The 24,708-nt window shown below is 41.7% G+C and overlaps 2 protein-coding genes and 1 long non-coding RNA gene across 5 annotated transcripts in view; all 3 read left to right on the top strand.

Moving 5' to 3' along the window:
* Window positions 1-762, top strand: part of LOC147220505 (uncharacterized) — a 37,576-nt gene extending 36,814 nt beyond the window's left edge. The window contains exon 3 of the long non-coding RNA XR_015108066.1: window positions 588-762. This is a non-coding gene — a long non-coding RNA (uncharacterized LOC147220505). The remainder of the gene's footprint in view (window positions 1-587) is intronic.
* Window positions 763-807: 45 nt separating this feature from the next.
* npvf (neuropeptide VF precursor) lies at window positions 808-8,429 on the top strand. The gene is made up of 6 exons (XM_086171192.1): window positions 808-2,002; window positions 2,072-2,433; window positions 2,521-2,528; window positions 5,938-6,032; window positions 6,847-7,036; window positions 8,268-8,429. The coding sequence occupies exons 1-6, from the start codon at window positions 1,802-1,804 to the stop codon at window positions 8,414-8,416; spliced, it is 1,005 nt and encodes a 334-aa protein (XP_086027318.1). The 5' UTR covers window positions 808-1,801; the 3' UTR covers window positions 8,417-8,429.
* A 5,054-nt stretch (window positions 8,430-13,483) lies between these two features.
* Window positions 13,484-23,318, top strand: LOC147220503 (uncharacterized). Of its 3 annotated transcripts, XM_086171788.1 has the most exons (19): window positions 13,484-13,624; window positions 13,803-13,934; window positions 14,061-14,186; window positions 14,391-14,500; window positions 14,571-14,681; window positions 14,754-14,798; window positions 14,900-14,926; window positions 16,355-16,426; window positions 16,510-16,572; window positions 16,754-16,780; window positions 16,892-16,936; window positions 17,032-17,067; window positions 17,144-17,224; window positions 17,331-17,427; window positions 18,076-18,215; window positions 18,293-18,412; window positions 19,081-19,210; window positions 19,770-19,872; window positions 22,496-23,318. In XM_086171788.1, exons 2-19 carry the CDS (start codon window positions 13,880-13,882, stop codon window positions 22,563-22,565), a joined length of 1,458 nt encoding a protein of 485 aa, XP_086027914.1. In that variant the 5' UTR covers window positions 13,484-13,624; window positions 13,803-13,879; the 3' UTR covers window positions 22,566-23,318. The 3 variants fall into 3 exon arrangements, with proteins under 3 accessions (XP_086027914.1, XP_086027916.1, XP_086027915.1); XM_086171790.1 differs by lacking the exon at window positions 13,803-13,934 and having other exon boundaries at window positions 13,490-13,624; XM_086171789.1 differs by lacking the exon at window positions 13,484-13,624 and having other exon boundaries at window positions 13,813-13,934; window positions 18,088-18,215.
* The last annotated feature ends 1,390 nt before the right edge of the window (window positions 23,319-24,708 follow it).

Raw genomic sequence — 24,708 nt, 5'->3', positions numbered from 1 at the left:
ATGCAACTACTGTAATGCTGTAAGATGAGGGTGACGGTGTCAAGAGCTTAAAACTCCATGCAGCGAATGGGATTTGCGGTATTTGCAGCTAAAGTTACGAAAGATAAGTTACCGATCGGTCGGAGAAATATGAGATGTTTTGATTTTGCTATCAGGCTGCCTGCCTGTCAAAATTAGCGTTGTCGGGGAAGGTGGCGCGAAACCGAACCCGCGCCGGCCTCGGTGTCTGTCTGCCCGGCGTCGGCGCGTCTCCGCCATTCATCATCGCGCAGCCATCTTGGAGAAATGGATTTGATCATTGATAAAACCGTAACCCCACGCAAAGGTTTGATGAATGCGTCTCCTCGCTGAGTGTACGGGCATGTAAAGTGTTGCCACGATGACCTCGCGGATGTCTGAGTGAGCCGGGAGGGAGGGGGGTAAAAACCGACATAAATCAGATCGACGGTGGGGAGGGATAACAGCGCATTCCCACAAATCATTTCGGAAAAATCGGGGAGGGGGTTCCGGGAATTCTAGGAACACCCAACGGAGTACAGGAGAGAGGAGTAACCGTGCACTTCCTGTTTCATCTTGTTTCCTTACAGAGCGTTCAAGGCAGACGGCGGGATCGGAGGAGTCGCTGTCCACTTCCTGTTTACAAGAAGAAACTTTTTATTCCCCGTCAGAATTCATGAAAACATGAAATAGATGGGCACGTCAGTAAACGCCAATAAGTAAACATCGGGAAGAGATGTGCGCTAAATCACGGGCCGGCTATATATCACCGGTTATTTTCGAGTGGACAAGAGAGGGGAGGCGGGGAGGGTGGGGGTGCGTTAAAAACATTAAGAGAAAAGAATTACAGTAGCGGAGAACAAGGTCTCTGAATGAGTGCTCGGAGAGTGTGACGAAAGGACAAAGGAAGAGCTCGGGCTTTCCGGGGAAAAAAAAAAAAGGCTGTCGTAAATCTCCGATCCCCCCCTTAGTCTACCCGAAGGGGTCACGGGGAAAGTGCACAAGGGGAAGGGGCGAGGAGACGTGGGAGATAAATGGTAATTCAGTACGTAAAGATAAATTGAAACCATAACCGTAAAAGACATCTTGGGGTTGATACTGAAGCGCTTGGACCATATGCTTCGGAGGTACTCCTTAAACTGGCGTATTAGTCGATCCTTGCACGTGGAGACGGGACTCGTCGTGGCAACGAGCTGGCGATGTCAGGGCTGTGTCACGCCGCTGGTGCGAAACTTCACCACCTGTTCTCATTATCGTCCCCCCCCCCGTGTCCCACAAACCAGGGATTCCGGGCATTCTCTTCGCTCCGGATGCAAATCCGCCGGCCCCCGATGTGCGATCAAAACGCATTAATGACGGCGATGGAAAAAAAAAAACACGTCCCCTCGCTTCAAATACCTCTTTAACCCCAAGCGTGCGTCGGTTGCTAGGTGCAAAGAGCAAAGGGACGATTTCAACAACCTCCTAAAGCCCGGAAGGCCACTTTTATTCGCTGAAGATGCACAACTGCGGGAAAGTGAATGCTTGGAAGAAATGTGTAATCAAGTCATTTTGAATAAATGCATGAAATCAAAACAAGTTAGCGAGAAGATACGTCACCTACGCTTGAATTGTTTCCTATGCATCCCAACTAGCATGTGTGATGCGCCCCTTTCAGCGTGTTGACCTCTTCTCTTTGAGAAAATACCAATGAGTTCATTCAGAAGGCCAATTAGGACATCGAAAAAACATCCCAGCCGCGTGATTACTCAGTCAGGAATGGATCCTTTTCTAATGAGTCCCCATCAGACGGCACAGGTGACGTATGTCTCCAGCCGTCCTTAATAACGGGGGACGGCGTGATCGGGGGACAAATATGGTACGCAGGCAGGAGTCCGCTAACATGGTGGCGACGGTTTTGTTGCTAGTGCTGGGGGGTTTCGGTGGTAACGCCACGTCCGATCTCCACGACTTCGGGAGTTCTTTGCTACGCGGCGATCAGGGCACGATCAAGAAGCATCAGCAGGTAAGAAAACAAAAAGCTGCACCCATTACAGAAGCTAAACCAGATAATTTAAATTACAAGTCTTTTCAGCCGAAGAGTGACGCGGGAAGGAGTTTGGATACGGACAACGCCGCCATACGCGCGACCCCGGCGGTGAGCAGGATCAGCCTCCCGACCATCGTCCGACTCTTTCCGCCCACCGCCAAACCGACCCACAGGCACATCAACATGCCGATGCGCTTTGGACGAGAGAGCGAGCCGCTGGACAACATGACGCCGAACATGACTCCGAACATGCCGCAGAGGTTCGGGCGGTCCAGGGAGGCGCTGGTGCAAAGGTGCGCCAAATGTACCGACGTCCAGGAGGCGACCACGTCGGAGAAACGTGGCCTGTTTTGGAGCGTTTTTAGGATGTTGGTCAAAACCCAGTGCTTGAATTCTGGCTTTCAATGGTAAGCAACTCTTGTATGCAATGACCAAATTATTACGTTATGATTTTTCCAAAAGGAAGTTTCTCTCATTCCGTTCTCTTTTAACAGGGCTCAAGGTTTCGACTTAACCAGCTCGGAAGATGCGGAGATTCGGGGGAAAACAGCTAAATAATAAAAGAACCTCAAGGTTTATAGTATGTGTATATATAATTATATATGCAGGATATTTTTACTGTAATTACAATGTTGAAAGTAAAATGATGAACTATTAACGAGGTTGCTAATAGCTGTGTAACATAGTTGTGATTACAACTGTATCTCAACCAATAAAGATAACGCAAAAGATCCGAGGACCGCTACGAGTCTTTCCTGATCCGAAGGCTTCATGAGATTTGATCAGACACGAGCGGAAGAATAACAATTCCAATCGGTCCCAGCGGTCAAAAAAACAGTGCAGACGGAGGTTTTAGATAAAAGAAAAACATGTTAACCTCAGAGTTACTTCATCTTGTGCCCAGAGATTCATGATATGATGTGTGAATGGATGACATTGGAGGTGTCCAAAGTTTTTTCACTGAGGGCCAAATACAGAAAAATATCCAAGGAGCTGAGCCTCTTACATGAGGTGAGGTACCTAGTCTTACCTTCAGTGTATTAAATTAAAAAAAAAAAAAAATGGATTTTAAATTGATAAATGGATTTCTAGTGATTAGCTTATTCTGAGAACAGCAGCCTTGGGCATCTTCTCAGCGACAGCACAGAATGTTGTGATCTGGGGAGCCGGCTCCTGATTGGTGAGGAGCCGGCTCCCCACCAATCAGAAATGCTTTTTTTTCTCTTGAAGGCGCACGTGATTGGTCAATACGCGTGGTGTCGTCTCTGTGTCTGCGCTTGGTGTTTCTAAATCCCAATCTTCAGTAGAAGCTGATGATCTTTTTCTTTTTGTTTTACACATTTTAATTTATTATTTTTTTTGTGTTTTTCAGGAGTTCTTTGTTGTTTCAGTCTGAATTGGTTAAAAGTTGATGGGTAAATAGTTAAAAGTTCTTGTATTTTATAGTTTATTTATACCACTGAAGAGTTAACATTTTTAATTCATTTTCAATTTTTAATTATTTTATTTTGTTGTTTTGCATTTCTTTCAGGGATTCTGTGTTGTTGTTTGACTTTAAATTTGTTGAGTGTATAAAAAGCTAAAAGTGTTTTGTATTTTATAATTTATTTTTTGTAGATCTGTAAATATTTTAATTTATATCTTGTTTGTTTTTCAGGGACCCTGTGTTTCACTTTAAATTTGTTACGTATAAAAAAGCTAAAAGTTTATTTTTTGTATTTCATAGTTTATTTTTTGTTGCACTGTAACAAGTAAATATTATTAATTTACATTTTGTTGAGTCGTGTGTTTTTCAGGGATTTTGTTGTGCTTGACTTTAAAGTTGCTTAGTATAAAAAAGTTAAGATAAGATAAGATAAGATTGTAAGTCGCTTTGGATAAAAGCGTCTGCCAAATGCAATGTAATGTAATGTAATAAGATAAGAACAACTTTATTTATACCAAAGGAAATTGTTGTGCCAGAGTTTCAAGCAAAACATAACAATAATAGATAATAGTAGGAAGGAGGGAGAATAAGAAATACAATTAAATATAAAGAGTCAAAGTTAAGGCTATCAAGTGTTTTAAGGTCTTAAAAGTTAAACTTAAAAGTCTAAATTAGTCAAAAGTTCACAGTGGAGCGAAAAAATAAAGGCTATTATAATATAGTAGTATAATACTTTTTTTTTATTAATTATTAATTCATTTTGTGCATAATGTTACATTATTATTGGTAACATGTCGACTAAAGCAACAAAAAAATCTGAAGAGTCGTTTGGGAGCGGAAAGAGCCGGCTCTTTTTAGCGAGCCGAGTCGTAAGAGCCGGTTCGGCCTGGATCCGGCGCAGCTTTCCGTTCATTTCCTTTGCAATAAAAACCCCTTAAAATGCCTCACCACCTTGGAGTGTTTTTGCATTTGGGTCAGGTACACCCTCCGAAACTAAAAGGGAAAATGAGATGAGTGCATTTCAAGTTTGTTATTTAAGTTACTAGACTGGGTATCAGTATTGGTCGAGGCGCTAACAATCCAGCTGCTGTGGTTGATCCGATGCCATTCGTGCCAGATATCCGTACAAATGTCGGATTGTGCCTCACACTGAGGAAAACTGACATCAGCTGATTTTGATTTGTGCACAGCAACTCGAAGATAGTGGTGCGCAAAAGCAACAGAAATTATGTTACGCGTTATTGTTATCTGTCGATGCGTCGCACAACTGTGTTTCTGGACATGCTGACATTGTAGAACTCCTGCACTTTTTCCAGGCACGTTATTTCGTCGACTTTAATGAGGAACCTTTTTACGAGTCTCCGTCTGTGAAAGGTTTGCCACGTCCGTCGTGCGATGAGTTGCGTGACCTCAAAACTGGCTATTGTAATATTTTTCCAACATTTTTTAGCACAGAAAAAATACCGTCACTGACCCTGCAGGGTAACTGGCATTTGCTTTACTTTTCCTCTGTTTGGCTTCTTAGTGTTGTTGTATCTTATACTCTTTCATCACCGCCACAGTTGCATTGCAACTCAAACTGAAACGCTTGCATATTTCTTCTGTTCCGCCATGTTTGCAAACTTTTTCTAACTAACTGCGGTGACCGATTTTCTTTTTTCGTTAGAGCAGCTCAACAGTAGCTTCCCATTACGTTAAAACTAAGTGGAATACAATCAAAAGGAAGTTTTCAAGCACGCGGAGGCCATTTATAACATTTCCTGTGTGCAAATTAAAAGTGGACTTCAGGCTGCAGTAAATAAATGAGTAGTTGCGTGTCTCTATATGATGTGAATGACTGATTGAACAGTCTGTGATTGGTGTAATTGTAATACATGGTGGAGTTGGCATGTTCTTCCCGTGTCTGCGTGGGTTTCCGGTTTCCTCCCACAGTCAAAAAACACGCAGCAGATTAATTGGAAAACTGAGAGAGCGAATCTCTACATGTGGCATACATCTATACCACCTCTCCCCCACGACCCCGAATGCAGACGACGGATGGATGTTTGGACTAGCAGTACCTTTTGCTCGCTCTAAGCGATCTCAGGCAAAACTGTTCTCAGTTCTACTACCTCAGTGGTGGAACAAACTTCCGGAAGCAACAAGACTAGCATCGTCTCTCTCAACCTTCAAGAAACAGGTAAAAACTGTTCTCTTTCAGGACTTTTTACTGCGCTGATGCCCCAAATCAGGTTAGGCAGCAAGTTAGGCAATGCAGTGTGTGTGTGTGTGTGTACGTTTGTGTATGTCTTTGTCAAAAAAAACCCCAAAAAAACTCACTAACCCAAGCTTACTGTTCTGTATATTTCCTGTGCATCGTGTATTTGCAAGTGTATTTGCAGTCCCTATGTCCTCTATTGTAAGTCGCTTTGGATAAAAGCGTCTGCCAAACGCAATGTAATGTAATGTCATTTAAAAAGGCTGCAATGACGGCTGTCGTCCACAGGAGCGAGCTCCGACTCTGGTTATCGAGCGCTGCACATGAAGAAGAGATGCGACGAAGGAGGCGATCGCAAGCTGGAGAGCACAGATTTTCAGACTGTGAAGAGTTAACCCGTCTGGCGCGGTCGAGTCGTAACAAACCCCGGCAGGTCCTCCTGACTACGAAGCTGTTTTCTAGTCATTCCCTAAAAGAACAATGTGACTGTCCTGAGACCGATCATTATGTCATCATTACCTTTATTAGAATATTCATCATCTATATTGCTTATACTGCCATCAGAGTGGCTGTGGTGCCGAGAACTTCTACGAAAATAAAATAACTGCAGGTCGGTCGAAGATTATAAACACTCTTTTTCCGTGTAATTGTTCGCTGTGTTCGCCTCGGAGTTAAAGCCACGATGAGCGAGGGTTATTATTTCCTCTCTCTGTTCCAGATGAACGAGGCCGCCGAACCCGAGGGCGTGGGGTCGCACCCGTCACAGGATTCCTCGCCGTGAAACCGGGCGTGACCGGCGTACCTGCGCCCTGACGGAGTTGCACAACACGTTTACATGCCGTTCCGCGCGGCCCCTCCCTCCCCACCTTGACATCTGCCATGTCTGCCAACTGATTTTATCCCGCCGCGTCCATGACAGCAAAACACCAATCCAGAGACGGACAGACTTTGAGGAAGGGGATGGATTTTTCCTCTTGAGGGACTTCAAACGGAAGGTAATTTCTCCCAATGCAGAAACTTTTCCTTTCTTTGTATTCAACAAACTGAGTTCAACCGAGTAAACAAACAAAACAACCTTCTTGCGCGTTTTTCTTATGCAACAAGTTTAGCTTGCCAGCGCATTCCTGTCATTTCCTGGTACTAAACACGTCTGTTTTCCGCACCTCCCCCTTCAAACAGTGCCTTTCTCTCAAGTAGTTTCCTCTCACCCTCCTGGACATGGGGGACATCAAGAAGGGGAAGAAGGTGTTCGTTCAGAAATGTTCCCAGTGTCACACGGTGGAAGAAGGCGGGCGTCACAAGGTGGGGCCCAACCTGTGGGGTCTGTTCGGGAGGAAAACCGGACAGGCGGCGGGATATTCTTACACGCAGGCCAACATCGACAAAGGTAGGAGACACCACGTGATGCGGATCGAGCGACAGGCGTATCCGGTGATGACTTGAAACAGGAGGGGCTGCCGCTTTATTTTTGTTGTGTTCTCACCGCTTATTTCAAAAGCGCATCGAAAGTTTAGAAGCCGAAACTGCGCGTTGTCGTCAAAGTAAGATGCGTCTTAAATATCAGCGGCAGCGTCGCAACGCCACTCACGGGGAACTTCTTGAGATCAGTCGTCAGACATTGGCCTCATGTAAGGGAAAAATATCGGTAAAAATATCATTTTGAACTCAGTGAGGACTTAAAATGGCATTTCTGTGATCGCTAATTAATTGCTGATCATGGAAGATTTATTATTATTATTATTATTATTGTTGTTATTATTACAAATGGTAGTAGTGTTTGTGGTAGTTATTCAGTCAATCATTTTATACTGATCTGATTAAATAAGATAAGATAAGATAAGATAAGAACAACTTTATTTATCCTGAAGGAAATTGTTGTGCCAGAGTTTCAAGCAAAACATAACAATAATAGATAATAGTAGGAAGGAGGGAGAGTAAGAAATACAATAAAATATAAAGTGTCAAAGTTAAGGCTATCAAGTTTTAGACTAATAATTTTATACTCATTTATACATTTTATATCATTGACTGTTTATACAATTTCCTACTATTATTTATTATTGTTACGTTTTACTTGAAACTCTGGCACAACAATTACCTTTGGGATAAATAAAGTTGTTCTTATTCTTATGATTTTAAGTGTCATACAACCATTCACTCTGTCATTCATTTTTATTATACTATTATGAATATTAGTGTAATAGTAGTACTACCAGATAACTACTTTTTCATTTTAGCAAGGCATATTGTTGTACTTAAGTTGAATCAATCTCTCCGTCTGTCCCTCCGTCTGTCTGTCATAATATTTGAGCGCCTGTATTTCATTTCCAAAATTTAGCATTACTTTTTACAGTTTTGTTGTATGTTTTTGTATCTAAAGATATTATCTAGCTAGCTATCTCTACAAGCTACCTTCCCGAAGGTTCAAGCAGCTGCTGTTTTGCTCCGACCCCGCAAAGCATCATGGTTCACGTGTTTGCATTCGACGCATAGTGGAGCAGGTCGGAACAGGCCGAGGCTCCGAATTCAGTTTTTACAACCGCTCTGGCATTTTAGAGCTCAGAGGGAATAGTTTCAGCAGGGTCAGCAAGTTGTAACGTTGTTTATTCCCCCTCCAGGAATCATATGGAGCGAGGAAACCCTGATGGTGTACTTGCAAAACCCCAAGAAATACATCCCGGGCACTAAGATGATCTTCAGCGGGATCAGGAAAAAGAAAGAAAGACAGGATATAATCGCATATCTAAAGGACGCCACTTCCAAATAGACACATCCAGCCGGGAACGTCATGTTTGTGCTGGGCTTGTATCGTGAGAATCATGTCAGGCGGCAGAAACTGTTTTCAATTATCACGAGTCAGCCCTCCGCCACTCCCCCTTTTCCGTTCTCGTCTCAAGCCGAACCGCTTCCAGCCTTCCTTTGGGATTTCCTAAAAGCGGAGTTGTTTGAATGCTATACAAGATGTAATACTTTGAGTCCTGCTTCGAAGCGGCAATTGTTACTTCTCTGTGTTTTCGTTTTACACTGTTTTGGAATTAGTCGATGTTACATTTTAAATCCGAGATCATTTACAGTCACAGACAGACTGCATGTGTCCCCTGCTTTGGTGGCTGCAAGTTAGCGCTTGTCCAAGCGCGCTCACGTGGACTGATGTCCGCGCCAAACGGTCAATCGGTTTTACGTTCAAGATTGCCGAGCGGGGAACTGCCAACAAACTCAGCCGGCTGGTTATCACTTGCGACTGCTGGAGAAAAGGTGGTTAAATGAGCAAGGTAGCCCGTCGAGTGTGTCCATTGTTGAGCCCCTCCGGTGGCAAAAGGGTGCCGTCGGGAAACAAGGGAGCATTTTTTGGGTTCAGGCCACAATTGGTTTGGTCTAACTTGACATGGGGGGACTGAGATGGTGCTGGTTGCTTCCCATATTTATGACAGTCTAGTCCCATTTCTGGAGGAGATTCTACTTTTGTCCGAAGCAATTGTCCTTGCTATTTGTTCTCTGCTTTCATTAGACGCTTAGTAATGTTATATTTGAGTCCGTGGTTGTTTTTGTCCGGTGTATTTACCCTTGCTGCCTAGTTCTGCTTACATCGGAGACTTAGCGAGTTTTGTTTTTGGGACATGGTGACAATTTAATTCTGGGTTTTGTAAGTCTTTAGGATCTATTTCTCAAAATGACAAACATATATATTACAGGAATCTCTCCTCTACCTCTGCGTTTTTGGCCAGATCCATCACCAAGCAGCGTCCGCTCGCCCATCCCGTCGCAAATATATCGTTCGGGAGGTTCCTCCGTAACATGGCCGTGTCGACTTTTAATAAAACCAGAGGGACAAAAATTCTGCTTTGTGATGTTTCAGTTACTGTCCAAGTCCTTGCACCCAAAGTCCAAAATCCAGATCCGTCTGGATCACTTCTGATGTTGACCACAGCTCAAGGAGGTTGCTTCCAACATGGACCGCTGGGTTTTCCATGTCCCCTAGAGCCCCTGGGATGTGGGGGTAATAATTTCGTCAATGGCATGGATTGGAGTCCTGTGTACACCAGGGGTCGGGAACCTTTTTGACTGGGAGAGCCACAAAAGCCAAATATTTCTTAATATGTTTCATCGAGAGCCATATGGTATTTTTAACGCACAAAAAATGAAATACGTCTTATTTTTAATTCCACCTCTGGTGCTGGATGGATTTGCTTGAAGTGCTACTTTATATTTGACCGCTTCATCTATGCAATTTTATTATAGCATATGTCAGGGTTCACAGCTGATCCCCATTGTAATCTGCGCCAGCTGCAGCAGATGCCACTAATCAAGATCCCTATAAAGGGCAGCGGCACTCTCTGCCTGGCGCTGGGGGATTGTGGTCCTCACAGACTACTGTGAAGCCCGGACCCGGACCCGGACCCGGACCCATACCCATACCCATACCCATACCCGGACCTCATTCCTTGCCAACACTGGACCCCATTCCTTGCCACGACCGGACCCCAGGTGTGACCTCTGTCCCTTCCCGAGTCCCGGCCGGGCCCAGTCGGCCGGCGTGACCTCTGTTCCCTCCTGCAACCCGTCCAGTCTGCATCCCGTACTGGTGAGGCCCAGCCTCTGCAGTTCTGTCTGCAACCCGTCCCGTCTGCATCCTGTCCAGTCTGCAACTCGTCCTGTCTGTAACCCGTACTGGTGAGGCCCAACCTCTGCAGTCCCGTCTGCATCCCGTCCCGTTTGCATCCCGTTCTGCCACTTCAACCAAATAAAAGCGCTTTCAACCCATCTCTGCCCCGAAGTGTGGTTCCCTCCTCGAGTCCGTGACAGCATATTCGACATACCGCAGATCCAAATGCAAATTCCTCAGTCCACGCAGCCTGGAATGCACGGTAATCATTGTCTTTTTTTTTTTTTTTCTTTGTCGCCATATTTTCCGTTACGAGGGTTGATGCGGATAAAGACGTTGTTTATTTGATAAAATTAATTTCTTCACAATGACCCGGACGTGCTCAGAAGCCAATGGTTCCCAACCCGACCGACAGGTGACCCGTGAAATTTATCTTCAAAACTAATTTCTGTTTACTCTAAAATGACAGTCTTATAGGAAATCATCTTTCGGCTTTTCCCTTCAGGGGTCGCCACAGCGAATCAACTTTCTCCATCTAACCCTAAAATTATTATGAACTATCACAAGTATTTTAAAATCAGTTCCAAACTGATTTTTTCTTTTTCCACTCAAAATTGTCTGGGAGCCATATGGCATCACCAGAAGAGCCATATATGGCTCGCGAGCCATAGGTTCCTGACCCCTGATGTACACCATTGCTGAAACAAGGCATACCTTGTATGCTCGTACGCCACACCATGCTCGCTGGGAACCTGAGAAACGAGGTCCAACGGAGGAATGCCGTCTTGTTTTCAACAAAGGGGGACAGTTCTCAATCAACCCTTTCCATGTTTCCCTGTCAATGCCAACATGAATGTTGGAGTCTCAAGGTACCTCCATAAAAACCCACATAATGGTGAGGAATGCAATGAGTAACGCTACGCCCGCCCAGCACCTCTCAGTAAAAGACTCCAACGGCCCCTCCTGGAGTTTGGCTCCAGATTCAACGCTACGAACAGAGGAGAAACCTGCTGGTTCTTGCTAAATGAGTTATTGCCTTAAGTTATTGTCCATTTTTTTTTTTTTTTAATCATTCTTAGTTTGCCCCCTCCCCGAGGACCACTATCTAATCTTTCAGCAGCCTGACGCTCTGGCCGTCTCAGCTCCCGGTGTGTGTATTATTGTGAATTTTATTTTTAGCTAAAGAAATTCAAGATTTAAAGTGTTGTCATGTGTACAATCTGGAAAGTCGTACTTTGCTTTCCCAACATACTGCATACAAACATACTGTTGTAACCAGATGTAAACAGTGCAGGTGTAGCGCTTGTAGACTTGGACCTGTAAGCACTAAACATCTACCAAGGCTCGGGAGACAGGTATGGTTTAGGTGTCTCACAAAACTAAGAGATTGGTAAAAATGTAGTCAAATTTATTGACTAAATTAGCAGGAACAAGAAGAACTCTTCAAAGCAATAACAAAAATGATAAAAATGTGTACTATCCAATGACTGAGTTGAGTCAGTGGGAGTGCTCTCATTTGGTGTTGCTCAGAAAAAAACATACTAATGAATGATTCCATTCTAATTAAATTCTAAAACATTTTTGTTACCAATAACTAAGGATACACCCCTTTTTTAACAATGAGACGAAGCACTAATCATATCAACTCATAATGTTATAATATAAGCATTTGCATTACTTATAAACTTATGCCTCAGTGTAAAGAAAATATATTGAATTTTTTTCTTTTTTTGGGCTTTGTGAAAACCATTAGCGCTTGCTAACTGGCTTAAACCGAATCGTAAAGTAAGCAAAATAAGCACCACGTTCCTTTTAGCACTTTTAAAGCTCAGGAGGCTACTCTGCTGGCTACGCTGTGATGCTGCAACTACAGCATCTGCCACCTCTAATCAGACAAGCCCAATGATATAGGATATACCAAAGTGGATTAAACATTAACAATAACACTAAGTGCATTTGTAACTGTAATAACTCCTAACACACTTTTCAACATCTACTCAGACTGGTTTTATAGGAATCCTCCTCGCAAGGGCTGATTTAGCAGAGGGCGAAAACCCACCGGAGTAAAACTCAATGTCACAGTCTTGCTTTTTCTTGCATCAACGTTCTATTCAGATATAAAGGTAACTTAATAGACTAGGTGGATGGAAAATAATATGTATGTATGTAATATGTATATTATGTAATAATATCTATATGTAATTCCTATATTGCTACATTTTAGTAGCCATAGGGGTTACACAGGGAAATGTAAACAGTAAATAGAAATGTAAAAAGGGGCATTTCTTCTAAATCCCTGTTTTTTTTACCAGTCTTAAAAATATAATTTTGGATTTAAATGAACGGGTATGACGTCGCTTAGTGCCTTGTGCTGTATGTGTGAATATGAGCGCAATACTTTGCTTACTGAGCTGTATGGATGTGGGAAAGATAAGATATATATTTTTTATCATTGTTTTTCATGTCATGTTATTATATATCATAGGCAGATTTGGATGCTTTCTTAATTTATACTATATTATTATTATTATTATTATGTATCAGAAAATTAGAATATTTTGATAAAGTTCTTTATCTTCTGTAAAGCAATTACAAAAAAAAAAATTACATTCTGGATTCATTGCAAATCAACTGAAATATTGCAAGCCTTTTATTATTTTAATATTTCTGATTATGGCTTACATCTTAAGAAAACTCAAAACCCTATCTCAAAATCTTAGACTATCATGGAGTAATTTTTGTTTTTTTAATTACAGAAGATAAAGACCTTTATAACAATATTTAAATTTTCTGAGACAGTCCTGTATTAAGTGATCCTAATTCCTCTTTTAATTCCTCTTCCTACAGCCAAAGGGAATATTCAAATCTTTGTACTTTTTAAGACCTTAAAACACTTAATAGCCTTGACTTTGACACTTTAAGATTTTATTGTCTTTCTTATTCTCCCTCCTTCCTACTATTATTTATTATTGTTATATTTTACTTGAAACTCTGGCACAACAATTTCCTTCGGGATAAATAAAGTTATTCTTATTCTTATAGAACTCTGGCGATTCCTCCTGCGGCCAGTAGTGCCTGCAAATATAATTTCATCCAGCAGATGGCGCTGTTTCACCGTGTTAGAGAGAAGGGGGCGTAAAACGTGCCAAATTTACGCAGGTTTTGTGAGTGACGGAGAAAGAGAGAGAGAGAGAGAGAGAGAAAGAGAGGGAGAAGGAGAGACATTTCTCCAAAATTGTGCTGTTTTTTTGCCTGGAGGAGTGAGATGAGCGCCTGACAAGCGGAACCCGTGTATGACATCCGTTTGCAGGAAACCAAAAAAAAAATAAAAAAAAACAACAGAGACCGATTTCGTTTCCTCACCGCGAGCAGGTAAGGGATTTTTGTGCATTAATAAAAATAAAAATAAAATAAAAAATGAAAAGATAGAAAGCTGCACGACGTGCGATCGCCGCGATAGGATTTAATAACCAGGTAAGATGAGATTTCTAAAGGGGCCAAGACGCAAAAGCAGCGCCGCAGCGTCTCTCTGTCTCTCTCTCCCCGCAAGGCGGCCGTTTCTTTCCATCACATGCAACACCACCCCAGAGTCCTCCTCCATGTCTGCATCCACCATGCACGAATGTGATGCTGTCCCGGTGGCGTTTTTGCGTGATTGGCTTCACTCACATCATTTTTCCCAGTGAGTTGCATCCTCCACCCCGGGGTTTGACCCCACAACCTCACATCCTGCTGTTTTGCCGTGCAGTACAAGTCCATGAAACGTGTCTCGGCGTTTATTTAAATCACTCACGTTGATTCTCTTCAGGTTTATTTTGGCGGGGACGACGGCGCAGCTGCAAGATGGACTTCATCAATATTGCAGCATCCCTCCTGATCCTCCCGTGTCCTGCGTGGACTCTGTCGCCTCACGCGTTCTTCTCACCGCACTCAGGTAAGAAACGTTTGGAGAAGACAAATATGGTGGATAAGCTTTGGCATATATGGAGTTATGGAGGTCAGGGGTCGTCACTAATCCCTTTATGTAACCGGCTGCTTTTCATGCATTAAAAAAAATCAAATTCCTGGTGAAATTAGGGTCTGTTTAAATGTGCTGTTGTTATAAGACGCCTTTTAAAGCCTCTGCTTCCCCTCCCAGGCCTCCGGCTGTTTGTGGAGCCCGCGAGGTTTGAACCCTGTTGTCTCACGGCGCCGCCGCCCCCGCCGCTCTTCCCCCCGCCGCCCCGGCTCTGGAAGCAGGGCGCACCGGTAGGTACCCTCTTCACGTCCCCGTCAAAAATGACACGAGCCGCTCCATTTCCGATCTCGCGTTCTGAAGGACGGAGTCGGCTTGTCGGAGCCGAAGGCGCCCGGAGGAAAGGAGCTATCGGGGGGACAACCGGGGTGTTCGGTCGGACCTCCGGGACTTCCAGGACCACGTGGCCCGGAGGTAATACTTTAATTAAGTTTAATTAAACTATTCAATGTATGGTTCGTATATGATTTTAATCTGGTTGTTCAGGGCAACAGAGGATTACCCGGCATCAGAGGTCCTCAAGGAGAGAAGGTTTGTCGTTTGCTATTGATTGCTATCGAAGCGTGTGTCCTTGTGTTTCTTTCCACTCTGACAAGCGCAACATCTCCCTCCCCTCATTTGTTCCTCTCCAGGGAGAAATTGGACGTCCGGGGTCAAAGGTGAGCCCCTCACGCCGTCTCCAAGTGTCCTTGCATTTATGGATCGTCCCTTCCGTCCCTGATTTGATTTGTCTTATCGATGCGCTCGGAATATCCTCCGCAGCTGCAACGCGGGTCGCATCGTATTAGCTTGCGGCGGCGCTAAACACTCAGCAAAGCTCGAACACCTCCCACAACGCCTCCCACCCAACCTCCTGTCCTCTACTCTGTCATTCCCTTCGTCTTTGCCTTTCTCTCCACCGCTCTTTCTCCTTGTTTCCTTGGCCCGGCTCCATTAGCCCGTCCTGCTGATCCAGCCTCTCTCCCACACCACTTCTCCGTTTTAATCTTCTTAAGTGCTTTTTCTCTCGGCGATAAATCACTCCACGCGGCGGCGAGTCCAGATTCTCTCCGCAGGCTCCTGTTTTTTTTTTTTTTTTGTTATTTCTTATTTTTTCTCACAGCCGGCTACATGAGAGTGTGTCGCTAGCTGCTAGCGTGTTAGCGTGTTAGCAGCTCATGGATGCTCGCTGTTGCATAAACCAAACCCCTTGTACTTTCCCCCCAAAATCCTTAACGATGGGGTTCACAGGAGACCACTTTGCACGTTGCGCACCGCTCGTGCAAATTTTTTTTTTTTTTTTTTGTTATGTCTTATTTTTACTCACAGCTGGCTAAATGAGAGCGCGCCGCTAGCTGCTAGCGTGTTAGCGGCTCACGGATGCTTGCCGTTGCACAAACCAAATCCCCTGTACTTTCCCCCGAAATCCTTAACGATTGGGTTCACAGGAGACCACTTTGCACGTTGCGCACCGCTCGTGCAAATTTTTTTTTTTTTTTTTGTTATTTCTTATTTTTTCTCACAGCCGGCTAAATGAGAGCGTGCCGCTAGCTGCTAGCGTGTTAGCTGCTCACGGATGCTCCCCGTTGCACAAACCAAACCCCTTGTACTTTCCCCCCCGAAATCCTCAACGATGGGGTTTACAGGAGACCAGTACCACGTTGCGCACCGGTCGTACAAAATTAGCCAAAACTTGTTGCAGGATGATTAATACAAATGCAATGCACGTGCAAGTTCTAATTAAAAAGGATGATATCTAAAAAAGGATTTACAACAAAAAAAAAAAAAAAAAAAAAAGCATTTGCCCATGAACAAGCACTTTCGCCAGCGGGGAAACGCTGGCTTTTTTACGGAGTGGGTACATGAGGTTGCTATCATGCACTGATGGTGCAACGTGGGACAAGATCGACCTCATAACGAACCCTCATTTCACTCGGATAACCTTAATTTTTACTACTCTCTCTAGTGGCCTTTCCGAACCCTTTGACTTCGACTCAACGGAACAGCAGACGTTTTCTTTCTGCTTCAAACTTGCATGTTTCAAGAGAAAAATCTACATTTCATGAACCCTTTATTTTGTGGAATGCCTTCATTTCATGGCTCTGCAGGGTCGCCCCGGAGCTCCGGGCCTTCCAGGGAAACCAGGACTTCCAGGATGGCCTGGTCCGGAGGGCCCAAAGGTAATACCTCTGTAAAATGTGTCAGCTCCTCATCGGCATCCTCACATTCAAATACTTAATTTGTTAATTATTTTTTATTCAAGGGTGAGAAAGGCGATCCAGGACTGATGGGATTACCGGGACTGAGGGGCCCTCCAGGAATGAAGGTTAGTGCACCATCTTGGAGCTGTAATCACATTTTATGAGTGTTGATTATTTCTTTATATCAAGAGAAAGACGTGGTTGTTGAATGGTTGTTTGCCTCTATAAACATTTTGAATCTTCAATGAATGAATGAATGAATGAATGCACTTTAACTGTTGTCTCATTTCTACTCCCTCCACTAAGGGTTTGCCTGGTTACAAAGGAGAGAAGGTACGTTTAAAATAAGGGTAATGTTTTTGTTAGTACACAACTGTTGCAAAAATGAATAAATAAATCCAAAATAAAAATGTTTTTTTATAATTTAACTTAACTTGTTGACAGGGCGCTCGCGGTGACCCTGGAGTTGCAGGGCCAAAAGGTGATAAGGTTGGTGTAATGTTGTTGCTTACGTTTTTTATTTAGTCTTATCATGTTTTGCTGCAGCCGTCACATGTAATTTCATGCTTTCTGTATTTATCTAGGGGTCTATTGGTTTACCCGGGATGCTCGGTCAGAAGGTAAAGACATGTCCGTAAAATAAAAGGACTTCAAAATTTGAAAAAAAGGAATAAAAATCTCGATGTTAATTTTCAGGGTGAGCAAGGACCGAAGGGAGAACCGGGAGTGGCGGGTAAAAGAGGACCTACTGGGCGTCCCGGGAAGCGAGGCAAACAGGTGAGGAAAATAAGCCTTTTTTATATCAAACATTTCAGGTATCCCTGCCATTGCTGCTCCATGGCATTTTACCAGAAACTTGTGTCCGTGTGTCTGATTCGCACAGGGCATTAAGGGCCAAACCGGAGCCTCGGGAGCCATGGGACCCCCTGGACCTCCAGGTCCAAATGGCCACCCTGGGCCACCTGGGCCTCCTGCATCTGGTAGGTCAGCCAAATCAAGCTGTTCATATTGGAAAGTGTGTGCATCAGTGACGTGCAGTCAGGGGAGGCAGGAGAGGCTGTGCCTCACTTGCTAATCTTTGAAAGAATTTTTCATCAGTGATTTGCACTGTAAAGGTATTTTTCATTTAACGTCACCAGTATTAGGCTGTTTTCTATTCAAAATTGCTGGATTTTCACATTTCCTGTTCAACTACTGAGAAGAGATCTACGGTGAAGCTGTGGACTGTTGAGCCTCAATGTAGATTTGGCAATGACAGCTGACTGTTGGCAAGCTCTACATGAAGACCGTATTGCTGTCTCTTTGTATGTCGCTATTAAAATATTGAAAAACTTTTGCTAGATGAACTACATTTTCAATGTACGATGTTTGTTTGTCAAAAACCGGATGTGTGTTACTAGTTTCTTGTGCTGAGCGATCATAAAACGGCTGCGAAGAGCCACTAAGTGAGGCACACAGTTCTCCTGCCTCATGGTAGGGGGCGCTTGTGATTCCAGGGATTCTTCTTGCAACTCTTAAATCTTATTGTGAAGTCAGTACCTCACCAGCGGTGAACCTCACTACACGTCACTGGTGTGCATGCTTGTGTTTGTGCGTTATCCACCATCCTTGTTTTGTGTTACTTGCAGGCCTATATTTAGTCGGGGAAAAGGGAGAGAAAGGTCTGCCGGGTCCGCCGGGTCGCTGCGAGTGTGACAGTTCCGTCAGAGCAAATAACGCGCCTTTTGGGAGCTACACTCAACGGGATAGCCCAAATAAAGTTCCTGCCGTAAGGCCAGGTCACGATTTTAGATTAAAAAAACAGCTCAAAATGCTTGTATTGAATGAACTTGCCTGCGTCTGTAGATATTCGTGGTGAGCAGCGAGGAGGAGATGGGCCGCCTTGACCTCGACAACACAATAGCATTCAGGAAGGACCAGAGGACGCTCTATTTCAAAGATAAAGATGGATGGAAGCCCATACAGGTAATGATATTTAGGGAGGAAAGTAATCACATTATCAAGGATGTAGTACCGTACTGGATGTTTTTCCAGCGAGTAGCTAGGGAGTGGGCGTATCTCACAAAATGGAACACGGAAAAACGATTTGACCTTGGAAGCTATTCGGACATACAGTGATGTCCACATGCACTGTCTTTCTCTCATGCGTGAGCCGCCTTCCCAGTGCAAGGCAGGTAGCTGCGAAAACAATAGCATAGGGCTGATGCCTCGCAACAAATCGGTCAGATTACGGCAGCGTATGTCTCTGCGTGATGTTTGAATGAAAGGGTGAATAGTTGTATGCTATATGTGGCCGATCAACTTGCGAGTGGTCCAGGGTGAACCCCAACTCTTCCCCAATGATAGCTAAGATAGGCATATGATAATGCAAGATAGCCACATTGATAATGAGCGAATGAATTATGTTGAGCAGGGGGAAAACTTTGAAATTAAGTGTCTGATTTTTTGGTTTCTGACATGCCTTTGTCATCATCCACCATTGCTTTATATTGAAAATAAACAGAGATTCATTTTTTTTTCCCTGAAACGAGTAATGTCATTTAGCCCCTTTTCACCCGCGAAGTGCACGAGTTTATTTAGTTAGATTTCTAAAAATGTCAAGTCTCTGTTTGTTATCCTCTATCAACTTTCAGCCCTTCCAGCAGTTCCAGTCCACGGAGAAAGTCCCCGACAGGGTGGGAGTGTGCGGGGACGGAAGGGTGCAGGCCCAGCATGGCGAGGAGTGTGATGATGGAAACCATGTTGTCACAGACTCGTGTCTCAGTGAGTTACCTTTGCAAGTGTGTGAGAAGCAGAAGTCGAGCGGAGTCACAAAATGACATAAAAATGACATCAAATCTTTGGAAGGATTCACAGAAACCTGATATGTCCCCCTTGGCGACGGCGAACTCGTAATAATACCGTCACGCTAACAGTTAGTAGCTGGATTTGATATTCTTAAAAGAATTAGCAAATATGAGCATGCGTGGCCTGAAAGCGGCGTAGCAGCATTTAAAGCATACATCTTGGAAAAAATATTTATTCCTTTGTGAAGGTCTTATAATGTTAGGTCTTTTTCAGGTTATTTCTCCGCCAACCAGTTCCCCATTGTTTATGAAGGCTACAAAGTCCGAAATCCACATAGCTGATTAAAACACCCGATCCCTTTTGCAGATCTTTCATTAATCTTTCCCCGACACACTCCCACCCCTTCCCACTCAACTGTCCAATTCAATTAACAGGAAAATGCTGTACTGGCATGCAAGAATGCCAAAGCAATTAGTAACGTCTCTCTCGCTCTCTCTCCCCCCTGCCACTGTTTTTATTTATTTTGTCATTTCAGACTGCAAGTGGGCCTACTGTGGAGATGGCTATAGGCATGAAGGCATGGAGGAGTGCGATGGAAAGGATTTTGGCTACCAGACATGCAAATCCTACCTTCCTGGGTAAGTTCACTAATCACGGAGAGCACCAACTTTTGAAGTTCGACTTTGTGTTTTTTTGCCGCTATCGCCGTTGTAGGACGATAAGTGAATGATAAATGGCCTCAACTTGCATAGCGCTTTCCATCCTGCGGTTTCAAAGCGCTTCCCACTTTACCTAGCCTGCATTGGATAGCTAGGAGCTAGTAACTCAGCACAATAGGTAGTCGGATGCAGTATTGGTGACCTTCCTCCATCAATACAAAAATCAATGGATAGAGGACAATCTATAAAGTAATACTTGCTATCCTGACTTGTGTACTATCTGGACCTCGTGCCACAGTTGTTCCTTTTATCACAATATATGCATACACAAATACATACAAACATACATTCATTCGTACATCCATACATGCATACGTAAATACATATAACCAAATATGCACATACATACATTCCCACATTTATACTTACATGCATACAAATATACATAGATAAATAAAAACATACATACACACTTAAATTTCCTTCGGGATAAATAGTGTTGTTCTTATTCTTATTCTTATTCTTATTCTTAAAATACATACATACAAACACATGCATGAACTTAAACATATAAATACATACATAAATTAATAAATATATGTTTATACATTCAAACATACATACATACATACATACATGTGTCTGCATGTATGTATGTTTGTATGTATGTATGTATGTAAGTATACATGTGTATGTATTTATGAACGTATGCAGTAATTTATGTTTGTATGTAGAAATCCATCTTTGTATGGATGCATGTATGTGTGTATGGATGTATGTATTTATGCAAACAGGTATGCATGCATGCATGTATGTATGTTGGATGTATGTATGAATCTATGCATGCATATGTGCACATATGTTTATATCTGTTTAGATGTTTATTTGTATGTATTTTAGTGTGTATGTGAGCGTGTATATATATATGCATGTATACATACAAATATACATAGATACATACATGCATGCAAACATATATACACACAAATATACATACACAAATAGATACATTCATATATACATACAGATATACATCCAAATATTCATACATTTTACATACATAAACATTCATGCATGCATTTAAACAGACATACATACATGCATACATACAGACACCCCAATACGTTCATATAAAAAATGCATGCCTACCTACATACATTCATACATACACACATCCAACATACATACAACATAAATGCATGCATCATTACTGTTTGCATATATACATACATACAAAAATACATACATACATATATACATACACACATATATATTCATTTATATATACATACATACATATATACATTCACACACATACATTCATTTATATATACATACATACAAAAATACATACATATATACATACACACATACATTCATTTATATATACATACATACATACATACATACATACATACATACATACAAACAAACATTCATACATACATACATGTAGATTATGTGAATACATGTGATTATATGCACTCACATGCATGAAATAAATTCAGATATACATACATACATAGACACATATATGTACATACTTGCATACATATATGCATACACACCTACAGATATACACACATAAATACGTACATAGATACATACATACCCTGGTGCAGAACCGAATGCTTCAGATGCTCGTTTGTGACCACGGCCACCAGACTACATAACAGCATTCTACCACTACCTCACCAATTCACACACGTCATCTCCTTCTGTTATCTATTTTTATTCGTGCTGTTGTCTTTGCCCTTTTAACTGTCTCTTTTATTCATTATTTATTTATTGTTATTATTTATTGATATTGTTGCTATAACAAAAGACAGAATTAGTATTAGAGGAAGTATTAGAAAGTATTGTCTTATCTTATCTTATCTTATCTTATCTTATCTTATACATACATACATCTATGTATGTTTGTATACATTCACTGATACATACAAACATATATAAACACATACATGCACACTTACATACATACATACAAATATACATGCATGCAAAAATGCATGCATACAAACATACATGTGCACACACAGACATACATACATATGTACATACATACATGTACAGGTACATACATAAATATAGATTATGTGAATACACTTATCTATACTGTATATATTCATACATTCGTGCATATGTGCAAACATGCATACATGTTTATATATTACCATAATTTCATTTATGCATGATTGCATACAAACATATTTACATTCATATTTACGTACATACTCACACACATACATACATAAGTACACATGTAAATACACACATATACATATACATATATATATTAACAACATATAAAATACATACATACATCAGTAAACACAAACACACATGCATATATTCATACATGCATACATCCATGCATGCTTGCATCCATACATAAATACATACATTCTTCCACACACACACACACACACACACACACACACACACACACACGTTTGTGCCGTTACCATCTTCTCATCCTCTTTCGTTGTTGCTGTTGCTGTTGCTGAAAAAATGTTTTCAAAAATGAAACGCCCTTCATTTCAAAAGCCAAACACTGAACTGTCCTCCATTCTAATTGATTTCCCGTGTCTCCCCTCAGATCCTTCGGGCACCTCAGATGCACCGACACCTGCCTCATCGATTCCACCGGCTGCAAGTACTTCACCTGAGGTGAAACAAAAAAACAACCCACGACAACTTTGCAAATCGATCTCTACGATTATAGGGGATTGCATTTCAGATTTCGCACCGGAAGTCTGCCCGCCGAACCCACTTTCAAGACACCTATGGACTGAGAGAGTGCTAATGAGAGGCTCCTTCGTCTGTTCTGAGCCATGAAGCATCAACAGGAGGCGGTTTTGACCGTCCTTCCCCTTTCCTCCCACCCCCGCGGCAGTGTAATTATTTCGTTGGCCTCAGGGAGAAGATCCTTGCTACTGTGACCCCCAAACCCGACTTGGCTGCAGCACTGTTATGACCGCCGGCGATGGTTTGAAGCAGTCAACGATGTAATGATTGTATCATAATCAATAGTTAGAATGTTTATGACTTGCTGACTGTTAATGCAGAAATAAGCTGTGTTCTGAACTTTTTTGGTAACGACAGGAAGGAGACGTGTGTCTTTTCCCCGAAGAGGCCATGACGTTACTGATATCATATGTACCGCAGTATGTAAACCAGAGGGTTCTAATCCTGTGTAACACATTACGAAACACATCTGTGACGTGCATGTAAATAATGGTCGCTGCACACTGCTGCTGAGAAATCCCTTAGGAATGAGTGGTTGGGAGGAATTACACTGTAATGACAACAGCAATAAGTGACAGCATGAGAGCAGAAGACAGTGTGTGTTATAATCTGCCTGCATGACTGTAAATTTCATGAGATCCTGCAGATGAATAAAGATTGTACATCGTTCATTATATAGGAGTGTGTGTTTTTTTGTTTTTTTTGAGGGGGGGTTGAAGCAGCTAATTTCAGCTGCCCTTCCTCTACTGCCATACATACATAAATATTTACATATGTGCCTGCTTACAGATGAGTAAGTCGATTTCATGTGTGCAAGCATCTATTTATTTAAAGCAAACATACATAAATACATGAATACAGGTTTACATTTTTGTCAGCGTATATGTATGTATGTCAGCATGTATGTATGTGCGTATGTATGTATGTATGTATAAATGTATGTATGTGTTTATGTATGTATGCAATTTTGTATGATTTGTGTATGTATGTATGTATGTATGTATGTATAAATGTATGTAGGCATGTATGTATATATGTATGTATACATATATGTATGTATATGTTTATGTTCTGGTATGTCAGTATATGTTCATGTTTGTCTGTGTGTACGTATGTATGTCAGCATGTGTGTATGTATTTTTGTATTTGAAAAAGTATTTATGCATGTCTATATGTAAACCTGCATGTTTATATGTACGTTTGTAAGATTTGTGTATGTATGTATGTATATATGTATGTCTGTCTGTATGTATGCATGTATGTAAGAATGTATGTATGTATGTGTGTATGTATGTATGTATGTATAAATGTATGTATGCATGTATGTATGTATGTATGTATGTATGTATGTATGTATGATTTGTGTATGTATGTATGTATGTATGTATGTATGTATATATGTCTGTATGTTTGTAGGGATGTATGTATGTATGTATTTATGTTTGTATGTATGTATGCAAATATATATGTATGTGTGTATGTATGTATGTAAATGTCTCTGTACATGTATGTCAGTATATGTTTATGTTTGTCAGTGTGTATGTATGTATGTCATCATGTGTGTATCTATGTTTGTATGTGAGAAAGTATGAATACATGTCTATATGTATGCCTGCATGTATATATGGACGTTTGTATGATTTGTGTATGTATATATGTATGTATGTATGTATGTATGTATGTATGTATGTATGCATGCATATATATATATGTATGTATGTATTCATGCATATATATATGTGTATGTATGTATGCATGTATGTAAGCATGTATGTATGTATGTGATTATGTATGTATGTATGTATGTATAAATATATGTATGCATGTATGTATGTATGTATGTATGTAGTATGTATACATATATGTAAGCATGTATGTAAGCATTTATGTATGTATATGTGTATGTATGTATAAAAGTATGCATGTATGTATGTATGCATGTATTCATGTATGTATGTATTTGTGTATGTATGTATGTATATGTCTATGTACATGTATGTCAGTATATGTTTATGTTTGTCAATGTGTACTTATGTATGTCAGCATGTATGTATATATGTATAT

The sequence above is a fragment of the Fistularia commersonii genome, chromosome 24, assembly GCF_037954325.1.
Source record: "Fistularia commersonii isolate RoL2024-O1a breed Wild chromosome 24, RoL_Fcom_v1.0, whole genome shotgun sequence".
Lineage (NCBI taxonomy): Eukaryota > Metazoa > Chordata > Actinopteri > Syngnathiformes > Fistulariidae > Fistularia > Fistularia commersonii.
Note: the sequence above shows the minus strand (reverse complement) of the source record. Positions and strands in the feature narration are given on the sequence as shown.

Coding starts and splice junctions, on each gene's coding strand:
- npvf (XM_086171192.1), top strand. CDS start 1,802: ATGTCTCCAGCCGTCCTTAATAACGGGGGACGGCGTGATCGGGGGACA. Junction 2,003..2,071: donor CGATCAAGAAGCATCAGCAG/GTAAGAAAACAA, acceptor AAGTCTTTTCAG/CCGAAGAGTGACGCGGGAAG. Junction 7,037..8,267: donor GCAGGCCAACATCGACAAAG/GTAGGAGACACC, acceptor TTCCCCCTCCAG/GAATCATATGGAGCGAGGAA.
- LOC147220503 (XM_086171788.1), top strand. CDS start 13,880: ATGCTGTCCCGGTGGCGTTTTTGCGTGATTGGCTTCACTCACATCATT. Junction 14,799..14,899: donor GAGGTCCTCAAGGAGAGAAG/GTTTGTCGTTTG, acceptor GTTCCTCTCCAG/GGAGAAATTGGACGTCCGGG. Junction 16,781..16,891: donor CTGGTTACAAAGGAGAGAAG/GTACGTTTAAAA, acceptor ACTTGTTGACAG/GGCGCTCGCGGTGACCCTGG.